The sequence below is a fragment of the Antechinus flavipes genome, chromosome 1 (genome assembly GCF_016432865.1).
Source record: "Antechinus flavipes isolate AdamAnt ecotype Samford, QLD, Australia chromosome 1, AdamAnt_v2, whole genome shotgun sequence".
NCBI classification, from domain to species: Eukaryota; Metazoa; Chordata; class Mammalia; order Dasyuromorphia; family Dasyuridae; genus Antechinus; species Antechinus flavipes.
In genome coordinates this window covers 287656034-287677812 of record NC_067398.1, presented here as the reverse complement: position 1 = coordinate 287677812, position 21779 = coordinate 287656034, and the positions used below count along the sequence as shown (strand labels likewise).

At 34.0% G+C, this 21779-nt stretch overlaps 1 protein-coding gene across 3 annotated transcripts in view; it reads right to left on the bottom strand.

Annotated features, from left to right (window-relative positions):
* Positions 1–21779, bottom strand: part of SYK (spleen associated tyrosine kinase) — a 147871-nt gene that overhangs the window by 82627 nt on the left and 43465 nt on the right. For all 3 annotated transcript variants that reach the window (XM_051962215.1, XM_051962231.1, XM_051962222.1), the window contains exon 3: positions 7281–7441. In XM_051962215.1, coding sequence (XP_051818175.1) covers positions 7281–7441 — 161 coding nt within the window. The remainder of the gene's footprint in view (positions 1–7280; positions 7442–21779) is intronic.

Here is a 21779-nt window from a genome sequence, read left to right as displayed (position 1 = left end):
TAGAGACTTTTAGCTATAGTTTTCCAGAACTGTTAATTGTTTCACCAATGGTGCATTAATGAGTCATACTCCCCTAATATATCCAACTATTATTACTTTTGTCTCATCATCTTTATCTATCTGATAAATGTGAGGAAGAACCCTGCTAAATTCTGTTCACCAGTTTATAAGCAGTATACTGACTAGAATTCTTGCTTCTAGTATTTTTGATCTCCAGTAAATCCTTTCTACTACATTTATAACACACTGTTCTAATGTTATCCTGTTCATCTCATAAAATGTATCATAAGGTGAAAGGACTTAGTCCTTTAACTAAAAACAAATTCCAATACCCCTACATAAAAACAGCTTTAAAGGAGATCAAAAAGAAATTCAGGAAGATAAAAAGCCACTAAAAAGTAATTAACAACTGTCATTTAAAAATTCTCAGAAATCTCAGAGATCCCCAGCAACCATCTAAAAAAGAATTTCAATATTCTTCTTGACCAAATCCCATATAAATTCACAGCACAGAGATAAAAGAGGATGAGAATAATACAAAATAAAAAGGCCCATATTAGTATTATTTGGCTACAGCATGAGTATATGTGATAAAGAATAGTTTTATAAAATAAAAATAGAAAGATAGATCAAAGTAAGATAGCAAAGGGCTTGGGATAGCATTATTTGGAGGAAGATAAAGATATAGATAAAGATAAAGCAGTATGATATAATAAAAAGAGCTCTGAGCTTTGAGTTTAGTTGAGATTTCAGTTTAAATCTTCTATCCTATATTTACTAGTTGTATGACAATGTTAAAAGTCACTTAATTCTCCAAACTTGTTTTCTCATCTTCAAAAGTGAGAAAAAAAATATAGGTAAGATACTTTTCCGTCTTTAGCAATTAGGAAATTATTCAAGGTTTCTGATTCAAAAAAAACCAAACAACTATCTTTTGTGGTCAAGGATACTGGTAAAATTGGGAAGGTATGAGTTAAATTTCTTACAATTCTGCTATAAGGTGAAATTTCAGAAAATGTTTACTGAACCCCCAACTTTCCCATAATAAAGGCCTATATTTAGAACGGAAACATTTTATGAAGGATATTAAATTAAGACAAGCAAGACATTGCTTCAAAAGAACTAAAGTTTAGTATCACACCAAAGGTAATGGAGAGATCCACAGTGGATATGAGCAGACTGCAACGCATAATCATCAAGGATTTCTGAAGAAATACAATAATAAAAGTTGGGCTGCTCCCATGGGGAGAGGGAAGGATGACAAAGGTGATCATAAAAAGTCTTGTCCTGATACCCTCTTGATGTAGGGGAAAGTGAAAAAGGCCTCTAGCATTTTAGAACTGAACTACTGGAGAGACATACAAATCAAACAGGATAGGCTGACATGGATGGGATGCAACCTACATGTCTAAAAGGAAATCCTGAACCAATTAGACCACAGATCTCTAGGTATTTTAAGAAAGAAAAAAAATAGGCAAGATATTCCCAGATATTAAAGGTAAAATTCATAGAATTAAAGGATCTAGATTGACAAAGGACATAAAATCCTTTATTATGTTTGAGGAAACTGGAGCACAGAGAAATTAGTGACTTGCTCAAGGTCACACATATTACAGTATCATTTTTTAATGTTTGGATAGAGGTCTTACTCAATTTTAATAAATGATATTTTAACTGTGCTATTACAGGAACTATGACAGTTCCCATTTGGAGAAACTGTGCTTTTATAAAGCTATTCTTTACATCTGGATATAAAGGTAGGTCTGTTCAATTTTGACTTTAGTGACTAAGATGAAGTTCTATCATCTACTGACTTCTCCCTGTTGCTTTGGTTCAAGCCCAAGCTTCCAGGATTCCAAATAGGCCACAGACTGTCTGATTGTTGAGTTATGTGTAAACTTCCAGGACTCTAGTCTTTTCCTCAAGATGGAGATGAGATCCCTGGGTCACATCTGTTTTTCTGGGCATCAGTCTGGTCCCAACACTTGCTATGGGAGGACCTGATCTCTGCCCCCAGTACTGGATTGTTTCTCTTATTGTACTGTACTATACTGAATGGAATAGGATCTTTTGTTTTTCAGATGTGGTGCTTTTCAACAATGTGAGGTGATTCAGGCCAATTCCAACAAACTTGTGATAGAGAGAGCCATCTGCACCTAAGAAGAGGTTTCTGGGGACTGAATGTGGATCTCAAGTGTTTTTACACTTTTTTTTTTCTTTCTCATTTTTTTCCTTTTTGATTTGATTTTTCTTAAGCAGCATGACAAATGTGGAAATATGTTCAAAAGAACTGTACATGTTTATGGTATATTGAATTATTTGCTGTCTAGGGAAGGGGGTCTGGAACACAAGGTTTTGTGAGGGTGAATGTTGAAAACTATTTTTGTAGGTATTTTGAAAATAAAAAGTTATTTTTTTAAAATAATATTTTGTTTTCTTTACATTTTCCTTCTGAGACACTTTTAGAGCATTTCTGGTTGTATGTAGTTCCTGACATATTTACATTTTCCTCCCAAGTCTCAAAATGTTGATATTTCAAAAACTTAAGAAAATTTGAAGTATTGAATATAATATGTTTAGCTCATTTTTTATAAGAATTCTACAAAATAGTAAAATCTCATTTCAATGTATTTAAATTGCTTTTTTTTCTAGGACAAAAGCAAGATGAACATCCCTATTGTGGGATAATAAATGTACAATTTATTATCAATGAGCACACACATACATGTGCATACAAACACACAAAAACTCACACATACCAAGTGAATCCTTTAATGCCAAATCTAGTAATGTTATCAAAGGCACACACATTCCTGCCACCCACTCTAAAACAGAACTTACAACCACAGAGTAAAAATAAATGCCCCAATGTACAATGAAGAACAGGAAAAAGAAAAGCACATGATAAGGAAGTATAGTAGTTGTCTTTTAGATTATGGAAGAACCAATGAAATCAACACTAATAGAAAGACTTTGGGGAAGATGAAGAGTAGGAATGAACAATTAAAAATTAGATTCAAATATATTTTATCCATATATACAAAACATCTTCAAAAATACTGAAGGAAAATGCAATCTGATTACCAGCTGAGACATATGCAACATAAAGCTGTTTTTCTCTCTAATTTTAGAGAAACAGATCTACTTCTCCTTTATGACAAATGCAAAACAGTATGATCTCAGCTGTGGAGGAGATTGTTAAAAATAGAATCTCAAAGGAAATATAGAAATTTGAAATTTAAGGTCATGCATTTCATTGCTTCCTATCAAGCCTTTTTTAACTTTGTAAAATAATGACAAAAGAAGAAATGCCCATTAAATGTGGCCTTGTTTGAAGTCAAGGAATGTGCCCCCTCCTTGTGGACACAACTGAAGGAAGGACTAATGAGAATCAATACATAAACATTTATTAAGCACCTATGATGCCAAGCACTGCATTAAGTACTGAGAAAATAAGCAAAAGACAGTACTTGTCTACCAGAAGCTTGCAATCTAATGGGACAGGCAACATGAAAACAAATACAGTTATATGAATTTCTCCATTTTTGTTCAGCAGGATGTGGGTAGGGGCAAAAGTAATAAATGATGGGAATGAGACTTGGCAGGGCATAATTGGTGAAATATTAAGGAAATTAAGAATTAAAAAAAAAAGACAATGTGGAGTTGAACTGGCTCACCAAGGGGGCAAAATAGAGAAAAGGGAAGAGCATGAAAAGTTAGGCAATTTCATTGATTCTGTCCCAATTATAGTGGGCCCAACACTGTGAGGCAAGTTATAAGCATGGGGATTTTAAACATGTTAAGAAGACTCTGCCTTGAGTTGGAGCAGTTGATCACAATTTTCCAAAGTTTCTCATTTTTCCATCTGTCAAATATTTTCTAGAAGGCCCAAAACAATAATTTAAAAAGTCCCCAAGCGTTGCTTTTATTTTAATTGGGTAACTGAGATCTACAAAGTAGGAACCAGAGCTTACTTTTCACAGATCAGTGCTTTTTTACTCTAGTAAACACCTTGAATTTTGGAATTAAACTATAATAGATTGAAACAATGTGTAGTTTGTTTGAGATTCAGGTTACACAAGGCAAGAACACACTGTTCCTCAATTGTGTCCATTTACACATTTAAGTATATCCCATAGACAATAAATACTATGTTCTGAGTTGTGAGGAGTTGGCTAACTTGGGGATTAATGGAAGGAGCATGGAAATGAAGTCTCATACCATTTTGTTGGTACATCCTACCAAGAAGTCTGAAGGTTGAACTTACGCTGATAATGAATCAGAATGGCAAGAGTTTGTAAAATGTATGAAGAGAATCTGAAGAGAATGAAACCCAACAATCCCTCCAACACAAATGATATCTTGCTTGATTTCACTGATGATGTGGTGGACTTTAACTGCCTTGTATACCAAGCGGACACTCAGACATACCAGCCCTATAAAAAGATTGGATCAAGGAGAAGATTTACTTCTACGTTGTGTATAAAAATACATATATTTTCTTCTTTAAAATATAATGGTTCTCTGGAAGCAGGTTTCTTGGGGAGGTTTTCTGGAGGCAGTCTTAGTTTCAGTTAAAAGTAATAATCACCCAAAATGCAGCTAGGTGTTAAAAGTTCTGATCTTTTATTGTCTCCAATATAGCCTGGTTAGTTTTCTTAGAGGCCTCTCTCTCTCTCCTTGGTTCTAAGAGGTCTTGCAGCTTTGTCCTTTGCTTCTGCCTCTGCTTTCTTCAGCCTCCAGCCAGCACCAAGGTGAAAGTTGGAAATGAATCTGTCTTGCCTCAGAGAGAGAGCTTCTGGCTCTCAATCTCCCAGAGTGCTCCTCTCCGACCCCTGGCAATGTTCCAAAGTAACTCTCTCACCCAAAGCTAAGAGCCTCTTTATATATGATCTCCCAAAGGTTGACTCCTCCTTTTGGAGGCAGGGATTAAGGGAGGTGTGAATTCGGATATCTCATACTAAACCCTGAAATCTCCCAAACTGTGAACTCCAATGAGTACTTAAATACATTAGTGAGCTAGAGGATTTGCTAAGTACCATGCTAAATTAGCACTTTGATTCCAACACTACATTAGCAAATAATCCAAGTGGCCGCTTGGATGGGAAGGGGGAGGGCTTGGAACAGCAGTATGAGAGCTTTGTATTATAGAAATTCTCTTTCCATTTTGTTACAATCTAGCCAAGACTGAATGTATTAGGATATTTTTGTCTTGTAAAGTCTGAAGCCCCTGTCCATCTCTCCTTTTTTTTTCTTTTTTTACTAAAAAAATTGCTGAAAATTTCTCTTCAGTCAATTATCTCTTGGTTACAGTTTTTCCCAGCTGTTCATATCTGCTTCATAATATTCATTGTATTTATATCCTTCTGTTGTGAAGGTTTTCCAGAATTTAGTTATGTCCTCAAAACGAGAGAGAGAGAGAGAGAGAGAGAGAGAGAGAGAGAGAGAAGAGAGAGAGAGAGAGAGAGAGAGAGAGACTGAGAAACACAGAGAGAGAGGTCAGTTGCAATGGTCAAGGGGGATGAAAACTGAGAATTAAGAGATCACTTGGTAACTGTACAAAGCAAAGTATTAGCTGAGTGATAAAGTCAGAAATCAGATTATAAAGGGTTGAGTGAGAAAAAGAAGAAATGAAGGCAGAGAGTATCAACAATTTTTACAGGAAATTAGTTAAGAAAAAAAGGAGAACTAGAGAATAATAGTTTGATGGTATGGTATGGTTTATGGAAGTTTTTTTTTTCTTTTTGTTTGATGGAAGACTTGAAGAAGTTTAAAGGAAATAGGGAAAAAGAACAATTTGATAGGATGAGGCTGAAGATCAGAGAAAAGATTTCTCTAATACAGAGTGGTTCTGATTGCATAGGAATCTGAGCAGCTATTCTAACGACCCACTCTTTTCACTCAAAAAAAAGTCCATTTTTTAAAAAAAAATTCCTATTCTAACATTCTATCTATATAGCTAAAAATAATGCAGTACTAAAACTCAGAAGAAATAAGATTTCAGGTCACCCAATTGTAAGTGTTAATTGGCCACAGTCTATTTTTAATTGTGTGAACAAGGATGCTACCAAAATGATGTATGGCCTAAAAAGAAGCTAGTGTGGTCATTGAATAAAGTGATGAATAATATTTAGGCAAATCATATGCTATATTGTTGTTCACATAATATCAAGAGACCTAGAGGAAGGCTACTTAGTATATTGGGGGATGCTCTAAAGAATTTATGAGAAGATACTGATAAGAGTTGTACAGAATAGGAAGACATGAATGTAATCTGCATTGTGAGAAGTACCTATATTGATGTGATCACAAAACCAACAAAGTATTAAAGAACAAGATTATTTCTTTAAAGAAAAAAATACATAAATTAATTTTAAGACTATGAAACCTGTGATTTCATAAGTGCAAGGAAATTCTAGTGGGGAAATGCTTTCTCTTGATGAAGAACATCAATTGTAAATTTATAGTCTGAGGGAGTTGCTTTACACTTTGAAAAGTTCAGTACCTGGACTCCATGTCTTAATAACTATAAAGTTGCCCTTCTGATGAGTGAATTATCCCATCTTATTTAAAATTTAAGGGCAATTTTGACTATGGAATGATTTGTCATAATCGTATTCAGATACAGATTTTATGAGGGTAAAAAACAAATGTTCACCTTAAGGAAAGTAGAGACCTCAATCCACTCACTCAATTCTCACTTAACCTAATATGAAAAAGGATAAAGGATTTTGACTAATTCCCCTAAGTTTAATATATATGTATGTATAAATTCTTTTTTGTAGTTTTGCATTGATTCTAATTAATCAGACATGACTGTTTTTCATAAAATGTTTTAAAAAATCATTCAAAGGATTTGGTTTGGTTTAGTTCTTTTTCTTTACTTCCTGTTGCTTCATACCACCCTGTGTGCACAATCCTGAAATCATTTAGGAAAAGAATCTTGAAAATATGGCTATGCATTTGTATATGTACAGAATGTTAAGCAACCTGTATTTGACATGAAAAGCATGTGATACAACTTAATAATATTTTCTTTAATTATCACCAAAGAAAGTTCATTTTAGTGCTACAATGAGAAAAACATGAACCTGAGGCTTTCATATTTTCTCTACAAAATTTTCATTTATCCTCAACTAAATTTCAAGAGCTCTTTAAGTTTCTATATCATTTTAGGGTATTATTCAAAAATTCTCATCCTACCTCACTTTCCTATTCATATAGACAAAAAAATGAACTGCAGTTACTGGTCATCAACGTTTCTAAAGAAAAATACTTACAAAAATTTTCCATTTGTTTTTGACCCAATTAAGACAATCTGTTCAGACTCATGTCGAGAGATTTTCCCATGGAACCATGGCATCTTCTCATGAGCAGTGGTAGCAATCAACTTCTCCAACTGTGGTTTTTGACTAATAATAGCTTGTTCAAGAGCTTGACCCTGTGGGGAGAGGAGTATGATAAGAAAGATTGTCTTTTATTATCCTAAGATAATTAAAAAAAATTTTTTTCATTATCAGAAAAGAGAAAACTTCATATTACTCAATTTTAAGAATTCCTTGTTTCAACTAAAACATATTCCTACCCACTCTCCAATAGTCTGTTCAGCGACCAGATCCTTGCATTTCCACTTTCACTCATGCAACTTTCCCTATGTACTTTTCATTGCCATCTCTCACAATTGTTGTCTTTTTTTTTTTTCAGATTCAACTCAGGTACTACATTAAGCTCTCCCCTTCCCTTTGATTTGTTAGAACTCTTATATCTCTTCTCAATTTTCTTTATAATATATAAATATATTATACATGTTCCTTCAATACAATGGGCTTTCCTTCCCAACAAGGACTGTTTCATTGCTGTTATGTATTCAGAACCAAGAATATTAACAGGTGCTTAATAAAGGCTTGTAACACAGAATTGAACATCAAAAATCAGGAGAAATTTCTTTTTTCTAATTTTCAAGAGTTATTTTTAAGACCCCAAAAACTTTATTATTCAATGAATTGGATTGGTGTAACATAATGGATAAAATATTGGACTCTAATTCTAGTATATTCTCTTTATTTATTATTTCCTACTTGTCCTATATATGTCTTGCTCTGTATACATTTGTTTGCCTGTGGTCTTCCCCATTAGATTGTAAATTCCTTGAGGTCAGGGACTATCAAGAGATAGTGTTCTCTTTGTATTCCTATGGCTTAGGCCAATACCTGGCACAAAATATTCCCACATGCATGGAATTTCCCTCATAAATTTTCTTGCTTTCAGTGCAGTTTATTTAGGTGATAACTTCTGAATAAAATTTCTCCTGATCTCACCAACTGCTAATATCCTTCCTCACAAGTTTTTTTTTTTAATTTCAACTACTGCGTATGTTTATATTAGTTCATTTTACATTTTGTTTGTTTATTTGCACATATCCTTTATGTCTCTCCTATTAAAATGTAAACTCCTTGTGAGGAAGGATTCGTATTGGTTGCCCTTGTATTACTAGGAGTTAGTTCTGTGCCTTGTACTTCATAAATACTTAATCAAAGAATGGGGTGATATAGTAGATTTGTGATTTAGGAAGTTCAATTTGACAATTAAGTGCACCTATTTTGGTGCACTAAGATAATCTCAGTGTCAGAGAGAAGGAGACATATATGAAAAATAGGTCAAAAACAAAATCCATAAGATTTGGCAATTGATTACATATGGGAAGAGATAGAGTGAAAAGCTGAAGATGACAACTAGGTTGTAAACATAAATGACAGAAAATAGCAGTACTCTTGAAATTAATAGGGAACTTAGAAAAATAAGAGAGTTTGGGAGAAAAAAAGATAAGGCGTCCAGTTTTAAATATAGTAAATTTAAGATATCTAAAGGATATTCAATTTGATATGTTTAATAAATAGATGGAGATGCTGCAAACACATTGGGATAGAGTTCACAGCTGAACAAGTAGAACTGAGAGTCATCTACCTTGAGATGATGATTGAAAAGAGAGGAGCAGATGAGATCACATATTAAACAGTATGGAGGGAAAAGAAAATAAATCTGAGGACAAAGTCTTAGGGGAAATTCACAGTTAATTTGTGCATATAGATAAAGATCCAGAGAATTCAGACAAAAATAGTGGAATCAGGAGAGAGTTGCATCACAAAAAAAAAATAAAGGCGAAAGAGTATCCAAAAGAGTGTGATCAACATTGTAAAAGGCTGCAGAAAGGCTCAGAAGTATAGGGACCAAGTAAAAGTCGTTCGACTTGGGAATTAAGAGAACATTAGTAAATTTGGAAAGAGCAGTTTTGGTTGCATAATGAAGTCAAGTCAAATTGCAGAGAGTTAAAAAGAGAAAGAGGAAAAGAAGAACAGGCATTAAGGAAGAGCAGGCATTGATTGTAGATGATTTTCTTAAGGTGTTAAGCTACAAAAGAGAGGAGAGATACGGAATGACATCTCAAATGATGGGTTTTTTTTGAAAATGAGGAGCCATGGACATGCTAGTTGGATGGTAGGAAAGTAACCAGTAAACAATAAGTGACTGAAGATTGTTGAAAGAGATGATAGAGAGGGAAATTTGATGTAGATGGAATGGGATAACCTGTTAATGTAAAAAGGCTTACCTTAGATTGAATAAGATCATTTCTTCATGTAAAATGGGGGTGTTGAAGTTAATATTATTAGAATATATCTGATTGATTATTCAGTGCCATAACCAATCAAACTGCCAAGAAATTATTTTACACAGCTAGAAAAAATAATAAAATTCATCTAGAAGAACAAAAAGTCAAGAATTTCAAGGGAATTAATGAAAAAATGCAAATGAAGGTGGTCTAGTTATAGCAAACATAAAACTACATTATAAAACAGCAGTCATCAAAAACGATTACTGGCTAAGAAATAGAGTAGTTGATCACCAGAATAGGTTAGGTTCACAAGATACATTAGTCAATACTAATGGTTGCTGCATTAATCTCTTCAGAATTTAAAAAAAAAAAAGCAGTTTGGAGAATTGCTGATTATAAATCATAAAATTCATCTCTTATTGATACTGTCAAACAACTCCTGATACAGGTCTGTTAAAATAGCCAGGCAGGGGTAATATTCTTTTTGATAGCTGTGTTGTCTAATGCATGTTTTACAAACTTGCCATTCACTGATTCATTATCAGCATATGTTCAGCCTTCAGGCTTCTTGGTAGTCTCTTGATTTTTAAAGTCTTTTTTTGAGTTCTTCTATAAATTCTTTCTGGGCAGGTAGACATTTAACATTACCCTTTGGAGTAGAAGAGGCTTTTTTTACTTCACTGTTCTCCTTTGAAGATGAACCCCTGTCTTCCAGGGTTTCTACGGTATGATTCTTTCTTCTTTACCTGTTCAATTTTTTAAAAATCTCTAAAATCCTGTGGTAGAGAGGGGAGATGCTGTCTCTAGCTTTACCTCAGCTCTCCCCTCTGACCAAAAACCCAAAATCAAAAACTCCACCTTCCTACAAATGCCCAAAATCAGCAGTGTCCCTACCCTACTGCTTCTGTACTCATTAGGCGTACTGGTTCCTTCCCGGCTCAGGACCATGTTTCTGCTGTTCTTAATCAGCAGAGGTTCTCTCAGTTTTCCCAGACTCAATCCTCTAACTCCCCATGCCATCTGAGAGGTGAAAGTTCTTGTGGTTCAGGCTAAGGTTCTAGCTAAACCCAACTAACCCCAGGGTCCCCCATTTGCTGTTTCTGTATAGCTAGCCTGGAGGTATTTGCACTTTACACTAGTTAAATCCTATCATAAGGTCTTTCTTTGGCTCTTCTCTGGTTATCCCAAAACAAATCTTTGTTTTTCACCAATCTATGTTTGCCCTGAGGCACAAATTTGTTCACTTTTGAGGGAAATCTGGAGAGCCTGAAATTTTCTGACCTACTCCCCTTCCTCCTCTAATTCATTTTTTTTGTTGTTGTTGGTTTCTGCTCTTCTTTTTTTTAACCTTTTTCTTTTCTTTTAAATTTGAGTTCTACTGTCAGGATGAAAGTAGCACTCCCTCAGAATTATTGTGGTGGGACAGCAAACCATGGCTATTTACCTGGTATTGTACTGGTTTTGCCTTGAGGTCCATGGGGAATCCTTGTTTCTGGTGTTGTACTGAGAGGGTATGATGAGGTTGGCTGGTGCTATTGGAAGTTACAGAAATCTGACAGCTTACCTAGTACTGAGCTGAAGTCCTAGTGCTGGTGTCTTGTGTGTGCTGAGGCTGGAGGAGTATTTCTGGGATCCTCAGTGTCTATACTGGAAACAGGAGTAGTCTGGCTACTGAAGGCTATCTCTTTGCCCAGGCCTATGCTGAAGTATATGGAAAATCTGGTACTGGTAGCTGCCTACTTGCTTTGGTACCTATAGGATTAGGTCTATCTATTTTCCCAGGACTATTCTGAAGCATGTAAAGGTCTGGATTGGACCTATGCTAAAGCAAAGCATGTAGCAGGTCTCAGAGTTGGAGTCTGGCTGTTACCTTGGCTATACTGAGGCATTGGATGAGATGATATCAGTTTGCCTACTCCACCACACTAGGGCTCAGGATCTCTCTCTGATTTGCTAAGGTTAGGCTTGCTAATGTCTAGCTGGGACACTTCCCATCCTGGACTATGTTTCCCCCTTTACCCAAATGAGACGGATGTTTCTTGCTGATCTTCCAAGTTTCTTGAACTAAAAGATTGTCTCAACTTGCCTTTTTGCTGGTTCTGTTATTCCAGGATTTGTTTAGGGGTACTATTTTATGGTTATTTGAAAGTGAATATGGAAAGGTTATTGTAGATGGTTTTCTGGAGGTCTTGGAGCAGTCTTCTTTTCAGCAGATTAATCACCACAAGAACAGCCAGGTGTTAAAGTCCAAATCCTTTATTATCTCCTTCACAATCTAGTTTCCTTGCCTGGGGCTTGGGCTAGCTTTCTTAGAGACTTTCCAGAGTCTTGGTTTCAGTGGGGAGAGTGCAGGAGGCCAGGCCAGCCATGGTGCTGTGAGATGAAATGAATGAATCTGGCTCTGTGTCACTTCCAAGTCTGTGTCTGGTCCTTCTGAGTCTCTCTCCAAGCCCTTCTGAGTCTGTCTCTGGCTCTGAGTCCCAGCTTATATGCTCTACACTGAGTATAAACCAATCATTAGATTACTAGGAAACCATTATTTGTGGTAAGATTAAATCAATCATACTGAACTTAGAGAACTATTAATCACCATGTGAAACTAAATAACCATTGTCTCATCAATGACTTAACACCTTGTAAGAATCCTTGTTTAAGAGTTCTGGCCCCATAATAAGTTATGTTACAACTTACTTCATCAACTTGGCTTCTACAAGATACCTAGAAATTCTTTTTGTTGTTGTTCAGTCATGAATCAACTCTTTGTATAGCACACAAGTTTCTTCTATTCTCAATTACCTCCTAAAGTTTGTCCAACCTCATGTTTGTTGCTTACTTGATATCTATCCATCTCATTCTTTGCCATTCCCTTTTTCTTTTGCCTTCAAACTTTCCAAATATCAGGTTCTTTTTCAATAACTTCTGTCTTTATATTATGTGGCCAAAGTATTTCAGCTTCAACATTTGACGTTTCATTGAATAATCTAAATTAATTTAAGTATTGATTGATTTTAACTCCTCACTGTCTAAAGGATTCTCTAAAATCCATACCATAATTTCAAAGTGTTAATCTAATAAAACACAGCTTTTCTTACAATCCAACTCTCAAAGCCATACATTGCTACTGGAAAAACTATAGCTTTGACTTTTGTTACCAAGGTGGTATTTCTGATTTTTATACTTCTGCCCACATCTGCCATAGCTTTCTTTTCAAGAAGCAAGATGGATTTCATGGTTGCCATCATTGTCTTCAGTGATCTTTGACCCCAAGAATATAAAATATAACACTATTTCCATTCTTTCTCTCTCTTTTTGCAAGGGATCAGCTGGCAAATTTTTCTTTAATTTTTAAAAGCTTCACTCCAGCTTTTACACACTCTCCTCTTTCAGCCTCATCAATTGGATACTTAATTCTTCACTTTAAGTTATCAGAGTGGTATCATCTGCATATTTGAGTTACTGATATTTGTCCCAGAAACCTTAATTCTAGCTTTTGACTCATTAGGCCTGGATACTCTGCATAAAATCATCTATACAGCAGTCAGATAAATAGGATGGCAATAGACATTCTTGTGGTATTTCCTTTTCCAATCTTAAAGCAATCTAAATAATTGGATAAATATTAGTTGTTCATGGGTAGGCTTAGCTAATATTAACAATGATAACATCACCTAAAATAATTTATTTATTCAATGTCACTGTAATCAAATTACCAAATATTACTTTATACAACTAGAAAATTAACAAAATTCACTTGAAAGAATGATTTTTAAAAAATGAAGAAAGCCTAGCAATACCAGATCTCAAATTATATTATGAAGCTGTGATCAAGAAAATAATTAAGTATTAAGTAAAAAATATTGATCAGTGGAAAAGATTAGAAATGCAATATAGAAATGCACACAACAATCTAATATTTGATAAGCTCAAAATTCCAAGGTCTTAGGGCAAAAACTCAGCATTTTAAAAAAATATAGGGAAAAGCATATAGTACTCTGGCAAAAATTAGGCATAGACAAACATCTCATAGCAGACCAAGATAAACTCAAAATGTGTGCAGAATTTAGACATAAAGACTGATATCCTAAACAAATTACTGAAACAAAGAAAAATTACCTGTCAGACAACGACCAAATGAGATAGTAAGATTCACAAAAGGAAAAATGAATAATTTTGATTACATTAAATTTAAAAGTTTTCACACAAATAAATGCTAACATTAAAGAAAAAGTGTGAAAAAATATCTTTATTGCAAATTACTCTGACAAAGCTCTTATTTCACAAATATAGAAAACTAAATCAAATTTACAAAAATAAAAGCTGTTTCCATAAAAGTATATCAATAAAAAGTTTTCAGAGGAAGAAATCAAAGTTATTAATAGCCATATGGCAAAATGTCCTTACATCACTAATAATTAGAGACATGAAAATTAAAACACTCTGATATTGGCTAAGAGAACAAAAAAAGGAAAATGACAATTGCTAGAGGGCAAGTGGGAAAAATAGATACATGTATGCACTATTGTTGATCAAGTGTGAACTAGCCCAAATATTGTGGAAAGCAATCTGGTCAAAAAACTTTTAACTGTGACATCACTACTAGATCTTTTCTCCTAAGAGATCAAAGAGAGAAGAAAAGGATCCACATACATAAAAATACTTATTCTTTGTAGTGGCAAAAAATTAGAAACTGAAGTAATGTCCATCAACTGGGCATCTAAACAATATGACTATATGAATTATAAAAAATGAAAGAATCCAGTTGCATGATAAGAAATGATAAAGAAAAACCTGTGAAGACCTGGATAAACTAAAGCTGAGTGAGATAAATAGGACAAGGAGAACAACTTATATACTAAAGAGCAATATTATAAAAAATAAAAATATAGAAGACTTAAGAACTCTAATCAACACAATGGCCATCATAATTTCAAAGGACATTTTTCTTTTGAAAAAAAATTTGTTTAAGGAAAACTTGGTGAAACTAAACAGTTTTTAAACAATTATCATATCATACTTTGATTTCCTTGCTAATACTTTGGGATATGAATATTTGCTGTCAACCTCCAAAACAATAGCAGAATTGAACTTATTTCACTATAAAATACTTAATTCCTATAGTGGCACTTTCTCCACTATTGGTATATGCAGTTCTTCTCCCCACACTTTTGGTAAAAATTCTCATATCAAAGAACTCAATATACTTGATATCAATATCTGTTTATCAGACACTGATTAAAAAAAAAAAACTTTTTAAAAATAGGTTAAAGCTTTTTTTTTTTGTTTTCCACAATCTGCCACTAAAAGCATTCCGCACTAAGATAACAGACACAAACATTTAAGTTGGAAACTTCACAAATGACAAGTAAAGAAATATGTATATATCAAGTTCTTTCAATCTCTGAAATGATCTAAGAATGCCAAGTTATTAACAATGGAATTTCAGGAAATTCTTGGATACATAACTGTTCGAAACCACTATATCTGATTATATTTACTTTGACAGTATTGGCTTTAAATTATGCTTTATAAATATAGAATTTAATTTCACAAGCAATACCAACTTGGTTTTTCAAGTGGAACTTGTGTCATGTATAAGAGTAATTCTACACAAGTTTTTTTAGTTCACTGCATAAAAACACGTTGGCACTGATTTTATAACTTTTGTGTAGAAATTTTCAACAAAAATAAGTATGTTGCAATTTTCATATGCACATATAAGAGTTATATTCAAATTATTAGATTCCAAGACCAAAAAAAATAGTCTCAGCATCATATCTTAAAAATAAAACTGCTCAGATCTCTTATAACCAAATGGCAAAGAAGAAATAGAGAAAAAAAAATCCATCAGTCATCTCCTTATACAAAACCTCAAAATGAAAACTTTCAAAATGAAAGCATTCAGTAATATTGTAGACAAATTTTAGAGTTTCTGAGTTAAAGACAAAATACTGCAAGGAACCAAAAAGAAAGAATTCAAGTACTAAGAGAAAATTTGAAGTTCAAACACAGTATATGTGTGTTTATAAATATAAATATAAAACAGTAAATATGAACAGTGATAAAGGATTAAATGAGGATAAACTGTTTACATTCTAATATTGGGAGATGATATGTGTGTCAAATAATATGCTGATTGATTAATCACCAAATATTTTAAAACATCTCTATGTGCCAGGCATTGTGCTAAGGACTGGTGCTAAGGATTTATAACTAAACTTCTTAACTTGATCATCACAAAGTTATAGAGGGAGTCTAATTAAATAAGTCCTGGAAGACCATAACAATGGTCTTAAGGGAAGAATGGAAAGAGATGGGAAAAGAAATATGCTAGGTCAGGGAAGAATGGAGGGAAAAGTTAAAGAATAATATATAATGTGCTCAGGATACACAAGTAGAACCCTACACAAAAGCAGAGATGGTTGAGACTTGAAACACTCTCTTCTGAACTGGCCAAAAAATAAAAGAGAGAGAGAGAGAGAGAGAGAGAGAAAGAGAGAGAGAGAGAGAGAGAGAGAGAGAGAGAGAGAGAGAGAGAGAAAGGAAAACAGGAAGGAAAAGACAGGAGAGAGAAGGGGAAGTAGAAGGAAGATTGATTATGGGATGAATTATTTCTCAATAAAACAAATTCTAATTAAAAATGTACAAAAAATATTTGTATTTATTTTTGAGGTAGTAAAGAATAGAAATCTGAATGCCTATCAACTGAAGAATGGCTAAGTTATATAAATGTAATGAAATACTATTATGCTTTAAGATACTCTTAAAGAAACTAAATGAACAAAGCCAGGAAAATAATTATATAATGACAACAATACAATAAAGATAAGTATCTTTTAAAGAATTAGGAAATCTAATAAGTGAAATGATCAAAAGGTTATTGATAAACATACTGCCTATTTCCTGATAAAAGGTGAGGTACTTAAAGTGCAGAATGATAGCTATCTATGTAATATGAATATATAATCTGTGAATATAAATGTATGTGTGTGGGTGACTCAAGACTCAAAGCCCATTGAAAGAGGACTTTCCTTTTATTGATAGAAATCAATGCCCTATGCCTGCATGAGAAGGAGAGAAGAGTTGGAGGACTACTTCCACCTCTTTGGACTTTCTGTGTGACTCTTAAGGTTTTTTGGGCTTTAGAGGCTGTTGGTCTCATGCAGCATAGGGAACTGATTAGAGATTTCAGGGAACTTCCCCTTGTGAGATCTAAGACTCTCTCTTACTTTCTTGGTGAAGCTTAGTTACCATATTCTCAGTAAAAAAAAGTTCCTTCACTCTGTATTATCTGGTATATATTTGCCTACTTATACTTTTTTTCTGATTTCTGTTTTGCTAATTATTTGGATAAATGGGTTTCTTTGCTTCCTGCTACATGTGTTCATTGTGGAACTGGTAGGATCTTCTTTCCCCATTAATGAACATTTAGTTTGAACCTAAAACTACATTCCTTGACTAAGAATATTTAAGAGATTAGATAGATATAATTCTATCCCAGTACCTTCTGTGTGAGAAAAACAGAGTAACCTAGCTTCAGCCCCAACCTGCTGTTTCCCCTCCTGGGGAATTAAAATCTTTCTTGGAGAAAGATGGGGAGATAAGAGGCCAGTGGGGTCTTTTCTGCCTCACTTTGAAGCACATGATGCTTTTCTGGGGGGAGGGTCATTACATATGTGTTTGTATTTGTGTGTATGTGTGCTTGTAATATAATATACATAATACATAATAATACATTAAACACATATATAAATTGTATTTCTATATCAAATTATATGTGAATATTTTCTTTCCTTCTTTGATCAGTCTAGATAAGAGTGAGATTCAAATGCTCTGTGTGTGTGTGTTTGTAATATAGACACATTTCTATATCTATGCTTTTCTTTTGGCCTCAAAGGGCATTCTTCAACTGATAACTGATCAAAGGATATTAACAACTTTCAGACAAAGAAATTAAAACCATTTCTAGTCACATGAAAAAAATGCTCTAAATCATTAATTAGAGTGGCAAGGAAATGGAAACTGAGTGGATGCCCATCAATTAGGAAATGGCTAAATACTATTATGGTATATGAATGTTACAGAATATTATTGTTCTATAGAAACAATCAGCAGGATGATTTCAGAAAGGCCTAGAGAAACTTGAATGAACTGATGAGAAATAAAGTGAATAGAACCAGTAGAACATTATACACAACAACAACAAGATTATGTGATAATCAATTCTGATGGAGTTGGCTTTTTTCAGAAATGAGATGATTCAGGCCAAATTCCAATAGACTTATCATGGATAGAGCTATCTGCATCCAGAAAGAGGCTATGAGAACTGAATGGGGATCATAACAAAGTATTTACACCTTTTTTGTTGTTTACTTGCTTTTTTTTCTTCCACTTTTTTCCTTTTTGATCTGATTTTTCTTGTGCAGCATGATAAATGTGGAAAAATATATAGAAGAATTGCACGAATTTAACATAAATCAGATTACTTGCTTTCTAAGGGAGTGGGTAAAAGGAAGGGGAAAAATTTAGAATACAAGGTTTTGCAAGGATGAATGCTGAAAACTATCTTTGCATGTATTTTGAAAATAAAAGGCTATTATTAAAATGGGGTGAAAATTAAGATAATAGATAAAGAATGCATATTTTTGGTGATTGAAAAATAATTAAATTAATTAACTTTAAAAATAAACAGATTAGAGTATATAATTAAACTGATTTAATAGGGAATCACAATGGGGAAGGGAAGAGAATATGGATAGTACAAAGGTGATGCCTTAGAAAGAACTTAAGGGGAGAAAAATAGATGGTTGTAAGGATCAATTAGGAGCTAAAAAGCAGAAGGGGAAATGGAAAAGTAACAGACTTTGATTAGATAAAGGAAATTATAAGTTCATGGATAAGAATGTGGAATACTTGTGAGTGTTGACAAATAAAGTAAAATAAAATTATTAGTATTTGTGACACATGTAGGAAATAGGGCTGAGAAATTAGTAAATTTAGGAATTGGGAGATTAGGGTATTGAAGGGAATATCAGGTATGATGAAATCTCCTAGTATGAAACCAGGACAAAGGAGAAAGGCTTTGAACCAGGTACTGAACTCAATAAAGAAAGAAGATGAGTATTTTGGACATCTATGGAAAATGGCCACCAGAATATTGACTAGATGAATGAACCCTAAAGGAAAAGAGTTGATTTATCGAGTAACTGTAGTAAGAGGGTGAGCCTGGAAGTAGCAATTGAAAGCAAAGAATAAACCAACTCCCCTACCATGACAGAGGAATGAATGAAAATGCAATTTACACTGGAAAGTAAAGCTAGGGAAATTGTCATCAAGATAGAAAGATGTCTCAATGAAGAAGATGGAGGGAATAAGAAAGAAAAATAAAAATTTAACAGGAAATTATTATGATTATGTCAGGAGACATATAAATGTCTCAAAATGAATTTTAAATATCACTATAACCATGCAAACCAAAGGCCTGCAAGACATAATATGACACAGATTTCTAAAAGCTTTCATTTGCAGGTACCTAAATGCTATTTTTCAGTTTCCACTATGCCATTCCAAGAAATATTTGTTCAAGAAAGTGATCATATAATCCACTCACACCATAAACAAATAGTTATAGGATTAGTAAAGATTCTTGAATGCCAGTCCCCTAAATAAAGAAGTGAAAGAATTGTACAGAGATGTAATTTCAATAAATAAAAAACCTCTTTTGTCACTTCAAACTCTGCAGAACTGGAAGTTATCGGACTGTACTTTGCAGTTCTTTCAGTCATGTCAACTATTCAAGACCACATTGGGAATTTTCTTGGGAAAGACTAATGTCTTTGATATGATATGGTGGTTTGCCATTTCCGTTTCTAATTTTTTTTGACAGATGAGCAAACTGAGGCAAACAAGATTAAGTGACTTATCAAGGGCCACACAACTAGTAAGTGGCTGAGGCTGTTTTTAAATTCAAATCTTCCTAACTCCAGCCCCAGCACTCTATCTACTAAGCTACTTAGCTGCCTAAAATTTATCAAGCACCATTTGTTAAACATTGTACTAATCCCTTGGGATACTGCTTCTTTGTAAAAGGCCACAAACATTGCTATTCATGTGGAAATGTAACCAAGAATTGCTAATTGGCAATAGATTTTCCAATCAGTGCCGAGTATACCCAGAGCCAGCAAAAAATCCTCACCACCTTACTGTCTCGGGGCCAACAGCTCCCAAAGCTGCTGCTGTTGGAGATGCCTCCAAAATCCATCATGGGTGCTCCTGTCATGCCCAGGCCTGTACCCACCAACATGTCAGAGCTCTCTCCTGCTGATTTCCTTAATTGTCTTATTCTACTAAAGTGTCTCTAATCTTTTGTTGATTCTGTCACTCCAAAATTTTATTTGAGATATGAATTTAAAGTTGTTTGGATGGTAATATTGAGAAAGTTCAGTTAAAATGTCTCTAATCCACCAACTTTACTAAGTTTCCACTTGTCTCTAATAGTCACTGTCTTAAGAAAACATTGAATATTTTTTGGCTATTATACTCCTTTTAAATCTATGAAGGAAGAAAAATATAACTTGCCTTACTTATAATCAGTTATTATGCATACCCTTTGATCCAGCAGTGTTTCTACTAGGTTTATACCCCAAAGAGATACTAAAGAAGGGAAAGGGACCTATATGTGCCAAAATGTTTGTGGCAGCTCTGTTTGTAGTGGCTAGAAGCTGGAAAATGAATGGATGCCCATAAATTGGAGAATGGTTGAATAAATTGTGGTATATGAACGTTATGGAATATTATTGTTCTGTAAGAAATGACCAGCAGGAGGAATACAGAGAGGACTGGCGAGACTTACATGAACTGATGCTAAGTGAAATGAGCAGAACCAGGAGATCATTATATACCTCAACAACGATACTGTTTGAGGATGTATTCTGATGGAAGTGGATCGCTTCAATAAAGAGAGCTAAGTTCAGTTTCAAGTGATCAAGGATGGATAGAAGCAGCTACACCCAAAGAAAGAACACTGGGAAATGAATATAAACTGCTTGCATTTTTATTTTTCTTCCTGGATTACTTATACCTTCGGAATCCAATTCTCCCTGTGCAACAAGAAAACTGTTCGGTTCTGCACACATATATTGTATCTAGGATATACTGTAACCTATTCAACATGTATAGAACTGCTTGCCATCTAGGGGAAGGGGTGGAGGGAGGGAGGGGAAAAATCAGAAAAGAAGTGAGTGCAAGGGATAATGCTGTAAAAAATTACTCTGGCATGGGTTTTATCAATAAAAAGTTATTTAAAAAACTTATAATCAGTTATAACAGATTTCAAAATAACCATTCAGATTAATTTATAAACAGGAAAAAAAATTACCTCAATCATGTTAAAAGTTTGGCTTGTCCAAATTCTTTCTTTTTCTTTTTTTTGCTGAGGCAATTGGAGTTAAGTGATTTACCTGGGAATCCCATGGCTAGGAAGTATTAAGTATCTGAGGTCAGATTTGAAATCAGATACTCCTGATTTCAGGACCAATGCTCTATCCATTGTACCATCTAGCTATTCCACTTATCCAATTTCTTCTTTTAAAAGTTTATTCTGAAAAGCTGGTAATATGATATCTTTTTATTGGGGCTTGGCCCTACATTATAGAATGCCCTTATCAAAGCTACATGTTTCTGTCTGAAACATATATCTCACCTCTCTTCCTTTGCCTCACAAAAAACTGCAAATACTCTCTCAGCTCAGTCAACAGGGAGGGGAGGGAGAAAACTAGATGAAAGTGCAGCATGGATAATTGTTCTTGGCCTAAATAGAAAAGAATGAAATCGGACATGGTCAATGCTTTATTTCTAGAAGATACTCAAGGCAAGGGCCCAAGGTAGGAAATCCTGCATCCTAACAACAGAAAAGATGAATAGTGAATCCTGAAAGATAATGTTTCTTTTTTTATTATGAACATTTCCCTATATAAAAAAGAACTGCATTTGAAACTATGAATTGATATTAATATAATTTTTTAAAAAGCTCTCCTAAACATAAGGTAAAGAAAGAGGCCCAAAGTCTGATAAAATACAGAAATACCAAGATAGTATGGAACAATAAGAAAATCTAGAATGAGTCTTAAAAGAAAGTTGTATATTAAAAAAGTTAAATGTGAGTACAGGTGAG